The following is a 15,974-nucleotide window of genomic DNA, read 5'->3' as shown; positions in this document are numbered from 1 at the left end:
TACAAGTCACTCAAAACTATGAAAACTTACCTGATCCATGATGGAATTGAGCATAGTAAGCAAAGTAAAACCACGACCCTGAACAAGGTATTGTCCAAGTGCTGCCATGTGAGTTTCTTCCTCTTCCTCCTCCCTGGCCTCAGCCCTCTGGACCACAGCATTGCAGAGACGATTGACATCTATCAAAAATTCACGTGCCAGCGAGTTACTGGCACTGCTCATGTCTGAGCTGCAAACACAAAAAAGAAAAATAGAGAAGTATCAATGCTTATCCTTTAAAAAGTTTACAATTCTCAAGATTTTGAGCTACACGTGAAGTCTATAGGACTGAAAAGTTTTAAAAAAATTATTCCTATATTTTTTCCAATTATGGCTTCAGCTATTCACCCTCCACAAACTACACTAAACGTAAGTTAGTCACAGATATCCACCATCTGTAAATTTTGAAGGGTTTCTGTTTCTCATCCATATCATGAGATATTTTCCATGTACTATTAATTGCTTTTATATTTTCTAACTATTAACAAGCAATACTCATTTATAAAATATCTATTAGATGAACGTACACAAAGCAAAGTTTTCCTTGGGAATGTATAAAGGGAAATTAATGGCTTAATTCCAGTTTTCTAGTAAGCTAGAAGTGAGCTGTAATGCCCAGACTGCATATTTAGAAGCAGCTAAAACTTAAAGGAAAATGATTAAGTCAGAGGAAAATCAGATGTCCTATGATTCAGGATTTTTTTTTAAATGTCTAAATAAACATTGTGAATTCAAACTAAATGCATCTTCTCACACTCTATAAAGTATGTATGCATAGGCTGGGACTTTTCAAAGAAGATTAAGGGAGCTAAATGCCCAAATGCTATTGAATTTCAATGGGATTTGGGCATCTAGCTCCCTCCTGTGGTTTTGAAAATCCCAGCACCACTGCGCAAGTGAGGCACAAGTGTTTATAAAATAAAGGGACTCCAGCATCTTTCCCAGGATAAAACAGGCTTTACTTTCAAAATAATCAAGAAACTTTTAAAAACCATAAGTAAATTAGATCAAAACGGAGATCTAAAACTAAAACATCTCAATTTCTAATAAAATGTAATATTAAATTTTGGGTTTACCAGCATGGACAGTGGTCCTTTTAATTAAACAAATGATTGAATTAAACATTCACTAATAATGCATGTTGCTCAAAATGTGATTCTACTTTGGAGAAGACTCAAATGCAGTAGAGCAAGATTACTTTCAATTCTTCACATTATATATGTCCAAACATTTGAATTTTACTTTAAAATAAATGCACATAGTGCACTGGATTTCAGTATTTGGACACTATTTAAAAAAAATTTAAATACAAAAAGTAAGAAAACCTAGAAATGTTTCTTCAAATTCCTCCACTCCCAACTACTCCAGTGGAATTATTAAGTTTCTCTTTTCTCTCGTAAATATTATGGTAATATTGCTAGTTGACCAGTAACACACTGGCAATTTGAAATTAACAGGAAGGGAAAAATATATTAGAAATTACAACATAAATTACAGAAAGATCAAAAGTTATCTATGTTACTGAGAAAGCCATAGTGAAAGTGGCATGAAGCAGTGGTGGTGACTAGAGAAATATTGGGTGCACTAGGATGCACAAAAAGTGAAGAGCATATATGCAGTATGACTCATTTTAAAAAGTTACTGCTACAAGACTAGATAGAAGAACCAAAAATAAAATTTAAAAATAGAGTTAAGATGTGAGATCAGTAAGAACAGGCCCAGGTGTGACTCCCTTCACACCAACAAATAGGAAAAAGGATCTCTAGGACTGCTTAACTCTGTTCTTTAAAATAGTTGTATTAATGTTGCTGAAATGGAGGAAAAAACCCTGTGCAGTCATTATGTCAAATATGACATCTTAAAATAATTTTAAGACATGCCTACAATAATTTTGGGATTAAGAAATTCTGACACTCAAAACCTCATGTGAATGTTGTGATCACTACTTCTTCCACTGAAAAGGTATATATTGCATGAGCAACTTTTCATCACAGAAATAAAATTAAAGAGTATAGGTGTCTAACATCGGACATCCTAATACTCAGCCCTGGTTTACACTACGAGTTTAGGTCGAATTTAGCAGCGTTAGATCGATTTAACCCTGTACCCATCCACACGACAAAGCCATTTTTGTCAACTTAAAGGGCTCTTAAAATAGATTTCGGTACTCCTCCCCGACGAGGGGATTAGCGCTGAAATCGACATCGCCAGGTCGAATTTGGAGTAGTGTGGACGCAATTCGAGGGTATTGGCCTCCAGGAGTGCTCCATTGTGACTGCTCTGGACAGCACTTTGAACTCAAATGCACTAGCCAGGTACACAGGAAAAGCCACGGGAACTTTCGAATTTCATTTCCTGTTTGGCCAGTGTGGCGAACTCAGCAGCACAGGTGACCATGCAGTCCCCCCAGAACGTTTCTATGCTCCCCCTATCATCTCCATCCCTGAGGTTATTGCAGATTAGAAGGCGGAAAAAAACGCACTCGCGATGGCCTGTTTTCCGAGCTCATGAAGTCCTCCCACACTGACAGGGCTCAGCGTAATGCATGGAGGCATTCAGTGGCAGAGGGCAGGAAAGAATTGCTATGTTTGCTTAACGGCAAAAGTATCATGCCTCGCTAGCGATCCTGCCCGAGTCAGGTTGCTGTGTCCCATGCACGCCGCGCTGAGTCAGCCGTGGGCAGGGGCATGACTGCTTTGTGAGCAAGAAGGCCATAGATCTAGACATTGCATTAGGTAGCTTCTGTAGCTATAGAAAACATTCCTGTGCATTCGGCAAAGGATGTGGCAAAAAAAAAAAAAAAAAAAGAGAAGCCCGTAGTGTTGTGCTTATCATGTTCACTTAACACGCAAAACATCCCCAGTTCGAAACTGGGCGGAAACAGGTCACTGTTCCTTTTTCTGACTCCCCTCCTGCATTTTTAGTCTTAGAACAGACCGTGCTGTGAAATTTTACTTTGAATTATATCAATTATGAGTTAAATAATATGGAAGCTCTCTCTAAGTTACAGTCCCAGGTTCCTTATCCTTTCAGCTGCTCTGATAAATTAACATTTTTGTTAGGGGCGGGGGGAAATTTTCATGAAGCCTTTTATAGGGAATAAATGCTATCTAGGACTCTGAAATAATCTGAACGTGGCCCATAGAGTGCAATCCTTCATTCTGGATTTGTCATTCCACAAGTTGAACTGCTCCTTACTACTGTCCATGGGAGCAAGGGGCAGGCTGGGGTAGGTGCGACCGCGCGGTACTGCCAGCTGGGAGAGCAGCCTGAGGCAGAAGCCTCCAGCTCGCATGATATTCCAGGCAGGACTGAATCTCCATGAGACAAAAAACTTAGAATCATAGACTTTAAGGTCAGAAGGGACCATTATGATCATCTAGTCTGACCTCCCGCATGATGCAGGCCACAAAGGAGTCCCAACCCCTTTCCCTTGACTCTGCTGTTGAAGTCCCCAAATCCTGTGGTTTAGAGACTTCAAGTAGCAGAGAATCCTCCAGCTAGCGACCCCTGCCCCATGCTGCGGAGGAAGGCGAAAAACCTCCAGAGCCTCTGCCAATCTACCCTGGAGGAAAATTCCTTCCCGACCCCAAATATGGCGATCAGTAGAACCCCGAGCATGTAGGCAAGATTCTCCAGCCAGACCCTCATTGGCCATTGATACTATTTACCAGCGATGGCTGGTAAAGAGAATGACCTGGAGTCACTCCCATTCGGTGCTCTAAGAGGAAGATAGCCATGTCTGTCCGGGCACTCCTAATTGACCTCACTGAGGTCTGCCAGCTGAGCAGGACCCCCGCTAGCAGGAGCTGGGGGACGGAGGCCCAGACCGCCAGCGGGCTGAGCCACTCAGCTGATGCTGGTCTGGGGCTCCGTCCGCCGGCCCCGCTCAGCCCATTGCCTGTCTGGGGTTCCGATCATCCAGGCAGACAGCAGGCTGAGTGGGTCCGGTGGACGGGACCCCAGAAAAAAGGCGCGAAACGATTGTCTGCCATTTCTTTCACAGAAGGAGAGAGGGAGGGGAGCCTGATGACATGTACCCAAAACCACCCGCGACAAAGTTTTTGCCCCATCAGCCATTGGGAGTTTTACCCAGAATTCCAATGGGCGGTGGAGACTGCAGGAACTGTGGGATAGCTACTCACAGTGCACCGCTCTGTAAGTCGATTCTAGCTACGGTAGTGAGGATGCACTCTGCCGACTTAATGCGCTTAGTGTGGATGCACTCCGCCGACTTAATGCGCTTAGTGTGGACATAGGCATAGTGTGGACTGTATAAAATAGAATTCTTTTTAAAAAAAAAAAATCTACCTAATTTCGTATTGTAGACATACCCTAAGTGTTTGGTTATGGAGAAGTAACTCTGGCCAAGACACAATCAGAATGAGGGGCTGGCAGGGTGGTTTACATACATATGAAAAAAAGTGGAGTTCAGGACTAATTATTGCAACTTATGGTGCAGGCAGAAGTTAGGAGCACTACAAAAGCTGAGCTTTCAGCCTTGTGCAGTGGAAAAGAGGAAGAAAAAGGATGCTTTGTGACCAGAAAAAGGCTAAGCATGACAAGAGGTCTTTGGAAGGAAAATGAAGTAAAGATGTTAAGAGACTCAAGGAAAGGAAGAGAGAAAAATTCAAACAGAGATGAAAACAGAGACAAGAAACTCAAAAATGAACTCTTCCTTTTAAGAGTTTTCAGTCTCCCCTATTTGAAAAAGGGAAGTAAGGTAACTGTTTCCTAAGGGTAGAGGCATCAACACTGATCTTAGCTATTACCAATTATGACTCATGCAAATTCTACCAGCGAAAATTCTGTGCACACCTATGACATTGTAGAAATAAATATTCATGGTGTGTAATGTAAATGCTAACTGCTACTTACCAGGTTGTTGTTGTTTTTAAATACAGCTTCTAACACATTCCTTTTCTTTTTACAAGAGAAAAAACAGATAAATTCTGGGAATATTTCCTTAAAGTTTTGCCTGTAAGACAAGAGAAATGTTTGTAAATCACAATGTCTTTAAAAAAATATATCTGTAATGCGCTATTTTGTAATTTTGAAGTTAAAGTTTAAATGTAGTGTTTCATAAACTTATGAAATTGACCAATAAATCCTTCCCAAGTCTTTTTTGAGTGTTAGGATGGAGGATTGACTCAATCTAAAGCTTTATGATTCTGGTAACAGGAAATAAAGGTTACGTATACAAGACAAGACAAGCTAATAACATAAAAGCTACTCTAGTTCAAATATTTTGAAGCAAAGTGTTGACAAGTAACGTTTTTCCGCAGAAGTGATGCCAAAATTTTCAGATTGGCCATCATTTGCATGTATACACAGACTTTGAGCATTAACACCTGTGACAAGTGAGGAGCAGATATTAGGAGCCATGAATTATACAAACAAATGTAAATGCTTGAGAAGTGCATGCACAGTGTAAGGACTCACATAACTGAATGCAAAGATGGAGGACCATTATTTGGGTGCTACCACAAAACATATTATATCTAAAGGCCTAAATATGGGGAGGGGGGAAGAATTCATGAGTTTAGGAAAGAGAAGCAGTTAAATCAAAATCATTGCCAGACTGACAATCATTATTACAATACAACTGACAAAGTGGGCAAGACAATACCCTAGTTGAGATGAAAGTAAGTGCTATGCTTAGATAGGAAGACATATGCAGTATACAAAGAAAAGATTGTCTTGGAGACGGTACAAAGGTGGCTAGGAAAAAAGGGGATCCAACTTGTGACTCATATGGCAGACTAACTAGAACAAGCTTAGAAAAAAAGCTTGCTCGAAAACCAAGAACCAGGATGAAGCTCCAGATGTTTCACATGACATATCTGCTTCCCTGTAGCCTAGGCAGGCTACAATGTTGACCTGCAATAGTTTCTCCAGCTTCAGGCAGCTATCTACCCCTATCAATAGTTCAGGCAGGGAGTGAAGCAAAGTCAGTGGCTGTCACCTGTGAGTAAAAATCACACATGGAGATGCACAAACCTTGGCAGCTCTGAACATAACTATAATAAACTCAAGAACTTGCAGGGTTGGGCCACATACACACACCCAGACAGTTATAAACTTCAGAGCAGATATACTAAACCAGAACATTTAAAATAGCACTTTGTCTGAAATAATCATGAATGAAGGAAAATTACTGTAGATTGAACTCCCTTTATGACTCTTTGACAAATCACCAAGTTTAAAAAGAGCAGTTGTCAATCAACTGGAAAATGAAGTTCCTGATTATCAATATACTTCTCCCCCCGCCCCCCATGTCTTTACAGCATGAGACTTAAGGGGGGGGGGGGGAAGGTTCTTCTGGTACTACTTAGGTAACCTGAATCCCTCATTCTTTTCTAAAAGTACGCTTCAGAAGAAGAGTTATTTAATGTTTTTAAATTCCCAAAATATGGCGGTCTTTGAGTGGCTATATCATACAACATCTTCCACGCTTAAAATGAGGACAAATATTTTTACAAATATAAAGGGGATGACGCCTATCATGTAGCCTCTACTATGATTCAGTTTGTCAAACTGTCAGTATTTGTTTCTTTTAACTTTTCAAAGTAAACTTTTATCTTGACCAAATGTCAGTTGCTCAGTTGTTCTAAAGTAGCATGAATCCTTACCAACCATCCACAAATTTGAGCCTCATGTTTCATCTGAGTTGTATTTAAAATACAAGTTGTAGTTAGCGCTTAAATAACACCTTTTGACTGAAGGTGCTTTATAGCAATGGCTCTGTAAAGCAGACAGCAAGTATTCTACTAATTTAACTTAAGTAAATGACATATTTTCAAGGCTGTTCACTAATTTTGGTGTCAAGTATCAGGGGGTAGCTGTGTTAGTCTTTAGTTTTTTTTTGAAGATACAGACTAACAGATTTATTTGGGCATAAGCTTTCGTGGGTAAAAACCTCACTTCTTCGGATGCATAGAGTGAAAGTTACAGATGCAGTTACAGATGTATGTCTGCATCTGTAACTTTCACTCTATGCATCCGAAGAAGTGAGGTTTTTACCCACGAAAGCTTATGCCCAAATAAATTTGTTAGTCTTTAAGGTGCCACCAGACTCCTTGTTGTTTCATTAATTTTGGGTGGACCATTTTAGTATCCTGCTCAATATGCAAAACCATATTCCTCAGAGGTGCTCGGCACCCACAACTCCAGTTGACACACTGCGAGTACATGATGTCAGCATCTCTTGGAAGAGGAATCAGGGGGGGGGGGGGGGAGAAGAAGAGTCAAGTGCTAGAGGTCTCAAGTTGAGCACTCAAAAAATAACCAAACAATTCTATAAACCAGAATTATTTCATAAAAAAGGGAGGGCCTTTGCAAGAGCTGGCACTGGTCTTCCAGCATCATCATTACATCAAATGTGACCTGGAAACTTAAAGTCAAATATGATAATTATAATTAAGTTAAGCTGTATGGAAAGCAATCTTCAGCATATATGACCTCTGTAATAGCAGCAAAGAGACCAGAGCAAAATAGCCAAGTAGTTTTCTGTAACAATACCTTCTGCCGCTTTCTTATTGTTCGGTTTAGCTATTTAAGCACTTGATAAGATATGTGAAGTGCTTTTAAGATCAATAATGAATGATTTCTCACTGTGATCATAGTACTACCATGCACTGTATACAGCTAAAGCTATGCTAACACACACGTATATTGTTAGGCACCTTTTCTTCCTCTTGCTGACCATGGCCACCCAGAGGATTCAGGGGGCCGGGGGCAAAGCAATTTTGGGGGCCCCTTCCATAAAAAAAGTTGCAATACTATAGAATACTATATTCTCGTGGAGGCCCCTGCAGCCCCGGGGCAAATTGCCCCACTTGCCCCCCGGGTGGCCCTGGAAAAAATAAACGTTTAAAAACCTTCTGCATCTTGGCACAAACCCAGTTTTGAGAAAACTTCTTTTCAAGTCACGTTTACAAGGTGAGAACCTCACTGGTTCTCAGCATCAGCTAGTGCTAAAAGGCACTAAAGCTCATTAAAAGGGTTGGACAAATATTTTCCATCAAAACTTTTTTTGGATCGAAAACTAGGGGTTTTTTAAAAGCAGAAAAAAATCACGGACAATGTCTGCTTTCCTTCAAAATTTGTTTTGGTTTTTTTAAATTGAAAAGCTGAAATTAGTCTGCCAAAACCTGAACCTGGTTTGGGGTTTCAGAAATGTGTGGCCAAATATTTGCTCCTTGCTGGGTTTGATTGTTTAAAGAAACAACAACAAAAATTCTGCTTAAAAAAAAATCCAAATTTTTTGAACCACCTCAGCTTGTGACCAAACGCCTGAACCCATCCAGTCAGAGATTTTTCCAGGTTTCTGATACTCTGCTGGCTTCCTTAACTCATATCTGTCTCCATAACTTTGGGTTCATTTAGGTTAGAACATAAGAATGGCCATACTGGGTCAGAACAAAGGTCCAACCAGCCCAGTATCCTGTCTACCGACAGTGGCCAATGCCAAGTGCCCCAGAGAGAGTGAACCTAACAGGTAATGATGAAGTGGTCTCTCTCCTGCCATCCATCTCCACCCTCTGACAAACAGAGGCTAGGGATACCATTCCTTACCCATCCTGGCTAATAGCCATTAATGGACTTAACCTCCATGAATGTATCTGTTTCCTAGAGACTGGCTCCATGGGGTCCCTCACAAACTGGAGACGGTTACTGTGGGTTTGTCTTTAGTACAGACTATGTACATACTCCACGAACTGAGCATTTGAGCTTGTTCCAGAATCTGGGATGAGCCTATGTTGTGAAAACTGAAATGCTCAAAATATGCTCCATGTGAATGGACACAGGGTGCTAAAATTAAATTAACCCAGGGGGTCTCAAACTGGGGGTCGGGACCCCTCAGGGGGTCACAAGATTATTACTGGGGGGTCACGAGCTGTCAGCCTCCACCTCAAACCCCACTTTGCCTCCAGCGTTTATAATAGTGTTAAATATATATAAAAAAGTGTTTTTAATTTTTAAGGGGGGGGTCGCACTCAGAGGTTTGCTATGTGAAAGGGGTCACCAGTACAAAAGTTTGAGAACCACTGAATTAACCCCTCTGGAGCCTCGGGGAATGCAGGGGGGGGGGGGGGGGGATCTCCCTTGGTAGGGTTGGGAAGGAGGTAGGTGGTGTATGATCTAGCTCATCTCATGTGATCCCTCCCCCCATGGCTCTCTTGGCTCTATCACTGTTAATCTAAAGTGGCTAACTTTAAATGAAGCTACCCTCCTCTGACATGAATCTCCCTATGGCACTGAAATTAAATGTAGACTATAATTTGGCATTTGAGAAGTGAAAGGGATGGTAGCCCTAAGGGAAAAGATAACAGCTTGGCTCATTGTGTTAAATAGCTGTCTGCAAGCCTCAAACTGCTGAATGAGTTTTAGAGTAGGGAAGGCTGTGCCTCCCCAAACAGCCTGGCCCTGCCCCCATCTGCCCCCCACCCACTTCCTGCCCCCCAACTGTCCCCCTCAGAATCCCCAACCCATCCTGCTCCTTGTCCCCTCACCCCACCCCCACCATTCTCCCCATCCCCTGACTGCCCCGACCCCTATCCACCCCCCCGCTGAGTCCTGACAGATCCCCGGAATGCCCACGATCCAAACCCCCCATTCCCCGTCCCCTGACCGCCACCCCCAGCAGCGCTGTCCAGGGCCACTCCTGGGTTACTGCTACCTCTCCCCTCTCTCGGAGCCTCAGCGCACCACGTCCAGGAGCTGCCCTGGCCCCTGGACAGCACTGTAACGGCGTGGTTCCAGCAGGACCGGAGCTCGCAGCCCTGCCCCCTTACCACGTGGCTCTGACTCAGTGGGAGGAGCTAAGGCCCCGCCTGCAGCGCTGTCCAGGGCCGCTCCTGACGCGGCGCGCTGAGGCGCCGGGGGATGGGAGAAGGCAGAGGCGGGGCCAGGGGCCCCTGTGGGGCCCGGGGCAAATTGCCCCATTTGCCCCCCCCCCCTCCCGGGCGGCCCTGTTGCTGACTGTAGCATTGACACTGCTCTCTACACAGACTGACACTTCCTCTTATTCTGAAGTAGCAAGCAAGCAAACTAATAGGATTAAGAAGAAGGTGGTCTAGTGGGCCAAGAAGCAGCCCTACAAAGGTTCAGTTTCAAAACATCACTGAGGAAGGCTATCAACATTGCTTGGGCTCTTGTTAAATGGACCCACAATCTCTGGAGGCAAGGTCTGAACTGCCTCATAAACTGTTTAATGCAGTACATAAGAACAGCCATATTGGGTCAAACCAATGGTCCAACTGCAAAATTCTGCAAATTTTATTGGTCAATAAATAAATATGGAGGCTCCAGCATGACAGTGGGGAGCACAGGCCACTGGCTGCATGGAGGTAGAAGATCACCCTGCATGCAGCCCCTCACCCTCCCAGGACACAGGCTTGGCTGTGGGGCTGCACCCAACCTTGACACAGCATAAGGGCCAGGCCTGCCCCAGAGGTCCATTTCTGGGGCTGCGGGGGGGGGGGGGGGGGGGGGGGCGCAGAACCGGGAGTAGTTTCTGGAGATGTGTCTGCTCCAGTCGCTTTCTGCAGGGGAATGGCACTCCTTCCCCACCCCCAGCCCAGCTGGGACTAGCAACTGAACCCAGCACAGGGTATGAGCCACCACCAGATGTGGGGAGGGGGTCTGAAGGAAGGAGGGGTGAGGCTCGGCAGGGAGGTCTGTGGGGGTCCAGATGCATAAGGGTTGGGCAGATGGGGGATGGGTCTGACCCAGCACCATCAGAGGTGTCTCCAGCCCTGCCCAGTGATTTACCTCTATGCTGGCTGCTCTGGGTGCCCGAAATGACACACCCGCACTGCTGGGGAGGGGCGTATGACTGGTTTTGCGGCTTCGTTTTACTTCCTCATCAGAAAGTAATTTTTTGCAGGGAAGCAAAGAAATCCACATGGGAAATGAATGCTGTGCATGCGCAGTGGCACAGAATTCTCCCAGCAGTAAATGAGGATCAGTTTGGCATGATCCAACTTCAGTTTGAGAATGGCTTGTGGGATGATTGGGATCGGGGGGAAAAGGCGTACATCAGAGCCAAACCCCAACTGAGGTGCAAGGCTTTGGTCTAGGAGCTCTGATGGAGATCCACTTGACAGCAAAACTGACTGTACTTCCTGTTGTCTCTTGTCACAAACAGATAGCTGGTTAGAAGGCCCCATTCTGCAAATATGGACTTCAGCACACTGGACTTCAGATATCACTTAATGATTCTGTGAAAAGTTCCTACCAAGGTGATCAGCCAGGAGATTGTGAGCCCCAGATAAGTGAGTGGCTGTAGGAATAATGCTCTCCTTGATGCAGAACGGCCAAAGTTTCCTCACCTCCTGACAAGGATGTCTGGAGCAAGCACCTCCCTGCTTCCACACACATATATTGTAGTAGTGCTGTTGGCGAGCATGTGAACTGCTGAGTCCTTGATGTGATCCCAAAAGACTCAGCAGACATCATAAATGGCTTGAAGTTCCAGGATGTTGATATACAGGGAAGCTTCCTATTCTGACCACAAACCCTGAATTTTCGATGTCCTTAGATGTGTTCCCTGGCCTATTGAGGAGGCATCAGTGACTACAGTCCTGGTTGGTGAGGAACAAGCAAACGGAAGGCCCTGGCATACATTATATTTAACTGCCTACCACAGTAAAGAGTCCAGGATTGCTGGAAGCACTCAGACCAGCCTGTCGAACAAATAACCCGGATGATATACACGACCATGGTTAAGATTGATACCACAGAACCAGACATAGGCCATGAATTGTCAGTTCATTCTGCAGAAGTGTTCTCGAACTAAGAATCTAGAAGGACCCTAATAAACTCAATTCTTTGAGGAGGTACAAGTGTCAATTTTCTACCTAGACAAGAGCATGCTGCTCTCCGCTGGTGTTCCCTTACAGGAACTTTCAGTTACATGAGTACATATTTCTCAAACACCAAAATATTATACTTTTTTCTAAATCCAAGACATCAATCCTACAGTAACTCCTCACTTTAAGTCATCCTGGTTAAGGTTGTTTCGTTGTTGATCAATTAGGGGAACATGCTCATTTAAAGTTGTGCAATGCTCCACACTTATGTTGTTTGGCTGCCTGCTTTCTCCACAGCTGGCAGCCTCCCTACGCCTGACCCCGCGCTTCCCAGTGCCTCGCGTCCGCCAGCAGACCTCACGGATCAGTGCCTTCCCCGTCCTCCCCCCTCCTGGGGCAATCAGCTGGCTTGCAGCGTTTCAGGGGCAGGAGGAAGGGGGGAGGAGCAAGGATTCAGCGCGCAGGCTCCCCCTCCCACCTGAACGCCACTGGCCAGCTGATTGCCCTGGGCAGGGGGCAGGAGGTGGGGGGGAGGGGAGCCTGCGCGCCCAGTCCTTGCTCCTCCCGCCTCAACACCGCAAGCCAGCTGATTGCCCCAGGCAGGAGAGGGGGGGAGGAGCAATGACTCAGCATGCAGGCTCCCCTTCCCTCCCCTCCCTGGGGCAATCAGCTGGCTTGCAGCATTTAGAAGGAGGGGGGAGGAGCGAGGATGCAGCCTGGGAAGTAAAGGGGGAGGAGGTGGGGGAGGGGGAAGAAGAGGTGAGTGGGCAGGCTGAAGGTTGAGCCCCGCCCCGGGTGCTTGCAGAGTAGAGGAAGCTGCTGCTGCTGCGCAAGGTGCTTCTCCTAGACTACAGAACCTTCAGCCTCCTTGCCTGCCTCATGTCCAGTGGGCTGTGCCTGTGTGGGGTAAGGCAGGGGCATCTCCCAACTATAGTACTGTATGTACAGTATGTTTGTAAACACACAGCACATGCACACTACTCCCCCGCAGCATAGTATTAAATTGCTTGTTTAAAATGTATATAATGCCTTATGTCTGGCAAAAAAAAAGTTTCCCTGAAACCTAACCCCACCCTATTTACATTAATTCTTATGGGGAAATTGGATTCGCTTAACATGGTTTCACTTAACGTTGTAGTTCTGTTCCTGAAAAATGCGACTTTAAGTGAGGAGTTACTGTATGTATGTTTTAGTACTATGTGCCACTTAGGGGCAGCAGGTTTGTAGAAATGTTGGTGGTGCCCAGAACCTGCCCCCACAAACTCGCCCTTCCCCTGCCAAAGGCTCTGGGAGGGAGTTTGGGTGGGGGGAGGTTGTCTGGGGTGCAAGCCCTGGGCTGAGGCAGGGGATTGGGTGCAGAAGGGGTGCAGGCTCTGGGAGGGAGTTTGGGTGCAGAAGGGGTGAGAAGTTGGGCTCTGGGAGGGAGTTTGGGTGGGGGAGGCGGTCTGGGGTGTAGGCTCTGGGATGGAGTTCGGGTGCTGGGTGCAGTCTCTGGGCTGGGGGTGCAGGCTTTGGGACAGAGTTTTGGTGTAGGCTCTGGGCTTGGGCAAGGGCTAGGGTGTAGGAGGGGGCGAGAGGTGCAGGCTCTGGGAGGGAGTTTGGGAGTGGAGGGGGTGTGGGAAAGGGGTGGGGGTGCAGGCTCGGGGGGGAATGCGGCGCTTACCTGGGGCTCTTAAGCAGGGAGGACCGGGGGGGGGCTCTGCACGCTGCTACCCCCAGGCACTGTCCCCGCAGCTTCCTATTGGCTGCAGGGGCACTTGGGGCGGGAGCAGCGCACGTAGACACAGACCCACCCTGCCCAGGGTCTGCAGGAAGGGGCCAGGCAGCCACGTGGAGCAAGCAGGCAGGAAGCTGCTTAGCTCCGCTGCGCTGCCAGTGGTGGATGGGGGCCCCAGGGCATGTGCAGGGGGAGCACCTGCGGGTGAAAGGCAGGGCAGAGGGAGAAACTCGGCCTCAAATATTGCTGGAGCTGGGCCAGGAATATTCCTGGTGCCCAGAAACCATGGGCCCAGAGAACTTGCCACCCATAGTGCCGCTCTGTATGAGGCACAGAACCCATTTTCTGACTCCTTGACTATGCAAGGTCCCTTTTTGGCAATTTTGTATGGCATAAGAATAAGTATTTGCATCTGTTAAAAACCTGAAGATATCAAAGTAAATCTTAAAAGGACAGAATTATTTGAGAAACAGGAAAGTCCAAAACAGTGAAGTGATGTTATAAGCAAGTTTAATAGCTAAAAGTAAATCACTAAAATTAATCACACTGAAGTGAATACGCTACTGTCTCAACATTTTGAACAACTTTTCCACCATACTAGTACTAAAAAACAAAGTTCCTTCTGTGGTTTGTTCGAGATGAAGGATGATCTTATGGTTAATGCACTGGACTTAAACTCATGGTATGTACAAATCATTGCTCTGACACAGACTTCTTGTGCGACTTTGGGCAAGTCACTTCCTCTGTGAAACAAGACAGAGTAAAATATATTCCCTCTCATCTATTTAGAATGCAAGCTCTTAGTGTAGTGACTGCATCTCTTATGCATCTGCAAAGGGACAAGAACAATGGGATCACAATCTCAGCGGGGATCTCTAGGTGTTACTGTACTACCACCATAACACCACAATAGTGGATGTGGCTAATAGAAAAACTTGTTCTTTGAAGCACCAGACAAAGACCGTTTCTACCAGTAATATTTGTGCAGTCATATGGATCTCATTACTTGACGATTTTACAGAAACCTTTTATTGTATTTGAAGTATTTCAATTAAACTATTATAAAAATGGTTGTGTCTTAAATTGTTGATTTTATAGCAGGTATAGAAGCTGGTATCAGCATATCAGAGCAACGAGAAGTCAGCTACTATACTTTTATTTCTTGTGAAATGGTGTATCAGTATTGCTTTGGACTTACAGGACTGCATTACTTAACATCAAATACACATCCAAAATGACAATGTCAACAAGCAGTGCTCCTTATGGATTTATTTGCTCAGGCTTAATGATGGTCTGAACGAGAGAGTGATGAAGTACTACCTATGAAATAGAGCTAGGAGAGTTAGTTAAGAGCATCTGTTTCTTGTAACTAACTACACAGTTTTCACTAAAAGGCAAAAGCAGTTGTCTTCAAGTGGAAGCATTATCTAGAGGACTGCACAAGTGTCTTATTACCTCTGACAGGCAAAACCAGCCTCTAGAGGAGCAGAGTGAGCATCTCAAGAATCAATTTAAAGGGCAACCTAGAGAGGAAAAACAAGAAGTAATGACAACTACTTACAAGCATACATTCAATTTCTGAGTCTTGTCCATATTTGCTTTTTGGAAAATTTTAGTAAAATACCAAGTACCCTTAAGTTCAAAAGCATAATAGTTTTCTAGAGTATCCTTCATAAAGCCACCCAGGGCCCTCAGCAGCAAATCAAACCTTTTCAATTTAGATATAAAAAAAATGAGACACATGCAGAGCAATCCATCTAACAAACAGAAAAACAGCTATGTTTCATATATTCTGTGAGTAAATTCAGGGTGTAGGAAACCTGCCAGTTTCAACAAGCATCAGGATAAAACTGTTACTCAACTTCTCGTAACTGTTGTTCTTCGAGATGTGTTGTTCATGTCCATTCCAAGGCCCTGCCGACCCGACCCCCACTCAGTTCCTTTTTGCTGGATACTCCGACAGAGGGGTAAAGAGGGAGGGTATTGAAATGGACATGAACACCACATCTCGAAGAACAACAGTTACGAGAAGGTGAGTAACCGGTTTTTCCTTCGAGTTCTTGTTCATGCTAATTCCAATCAGGTGAATCACAAGCCCAAGTTCAGGAGGAGTCACCGATTGGCATACTGCTCTACCAAAGGCCGCATCGTCTCTGGCCTACTGGCTAATTGCATAAAGTGCGGTGAAAGTGTGTATGAAGGACCATGTCCCTCCCCTGCATATTTCCTGGGTAGGAACCTGAGCCAGAAAAGCCGCTGAAGAGTCCTGCACCGTGGTGGAGTGTGCAGTGATTGGAGGGGCCGGTACCCCCTGCCAGGTTGTAGCACTCTCAAATGCAGGACATGATCCACAACAAAATTTGTTGAGAAGAGCCTGGAAGACCCTTCATTCTGTCCACCAG

At 45.1% G+C, this 15,974-nt stretch overlaps 1 protein-coding gene across 2 annotated transcripts in view; it reads right to left on the bottom strand.

The window, feature by feature from the left end:
- The window catches only part of LYST (lysosomal trafficking regulator), a 154,227-nt gene that overhangs the window by 120,263 nt on the left and 17,990 nt on the right, over window positions 1-15,974 (bottom strand). For both annotated transcript variants that reach the window (XM_054022597.1, XM_054022598.1), the window contains exons 2-3: window positions 4,918-5,017; window positions 31-229 (exon numbers count right to left, since the gene is read on the bottom strand). In XM_054022597.1, the coding sequence (XP_053878572.1) occupies window positions 31-222 (192 nt within the window). In that variant the 5' untranslated portion in view covers window positions 223-229; window positions 4,918-5,017. The remainder of the gene's footprint in view (window positions 1-30; window positions 230-4,917; window positions 5,018-15,974) is intronic.

Source organism: Malaclemys terrapin, chromosome 3 (assembly GCF_027887155.1).
Source record: "Malaclemys terrapin pileata isolate rMalTer1 chromosome 3, rMalTer1.hap1, whole genome shotgun sequence".
Classification (NCBI taxonomy): Eukaryota; Metazoa; Chordata; order Testudines; family Emydidae; genus Malaclemys; species Malaclemys terrapin.
Note: the sequence above shows the minus strand (reverse complement) of the source record. Positions and strands in the feature narration are given on the sequence as shown.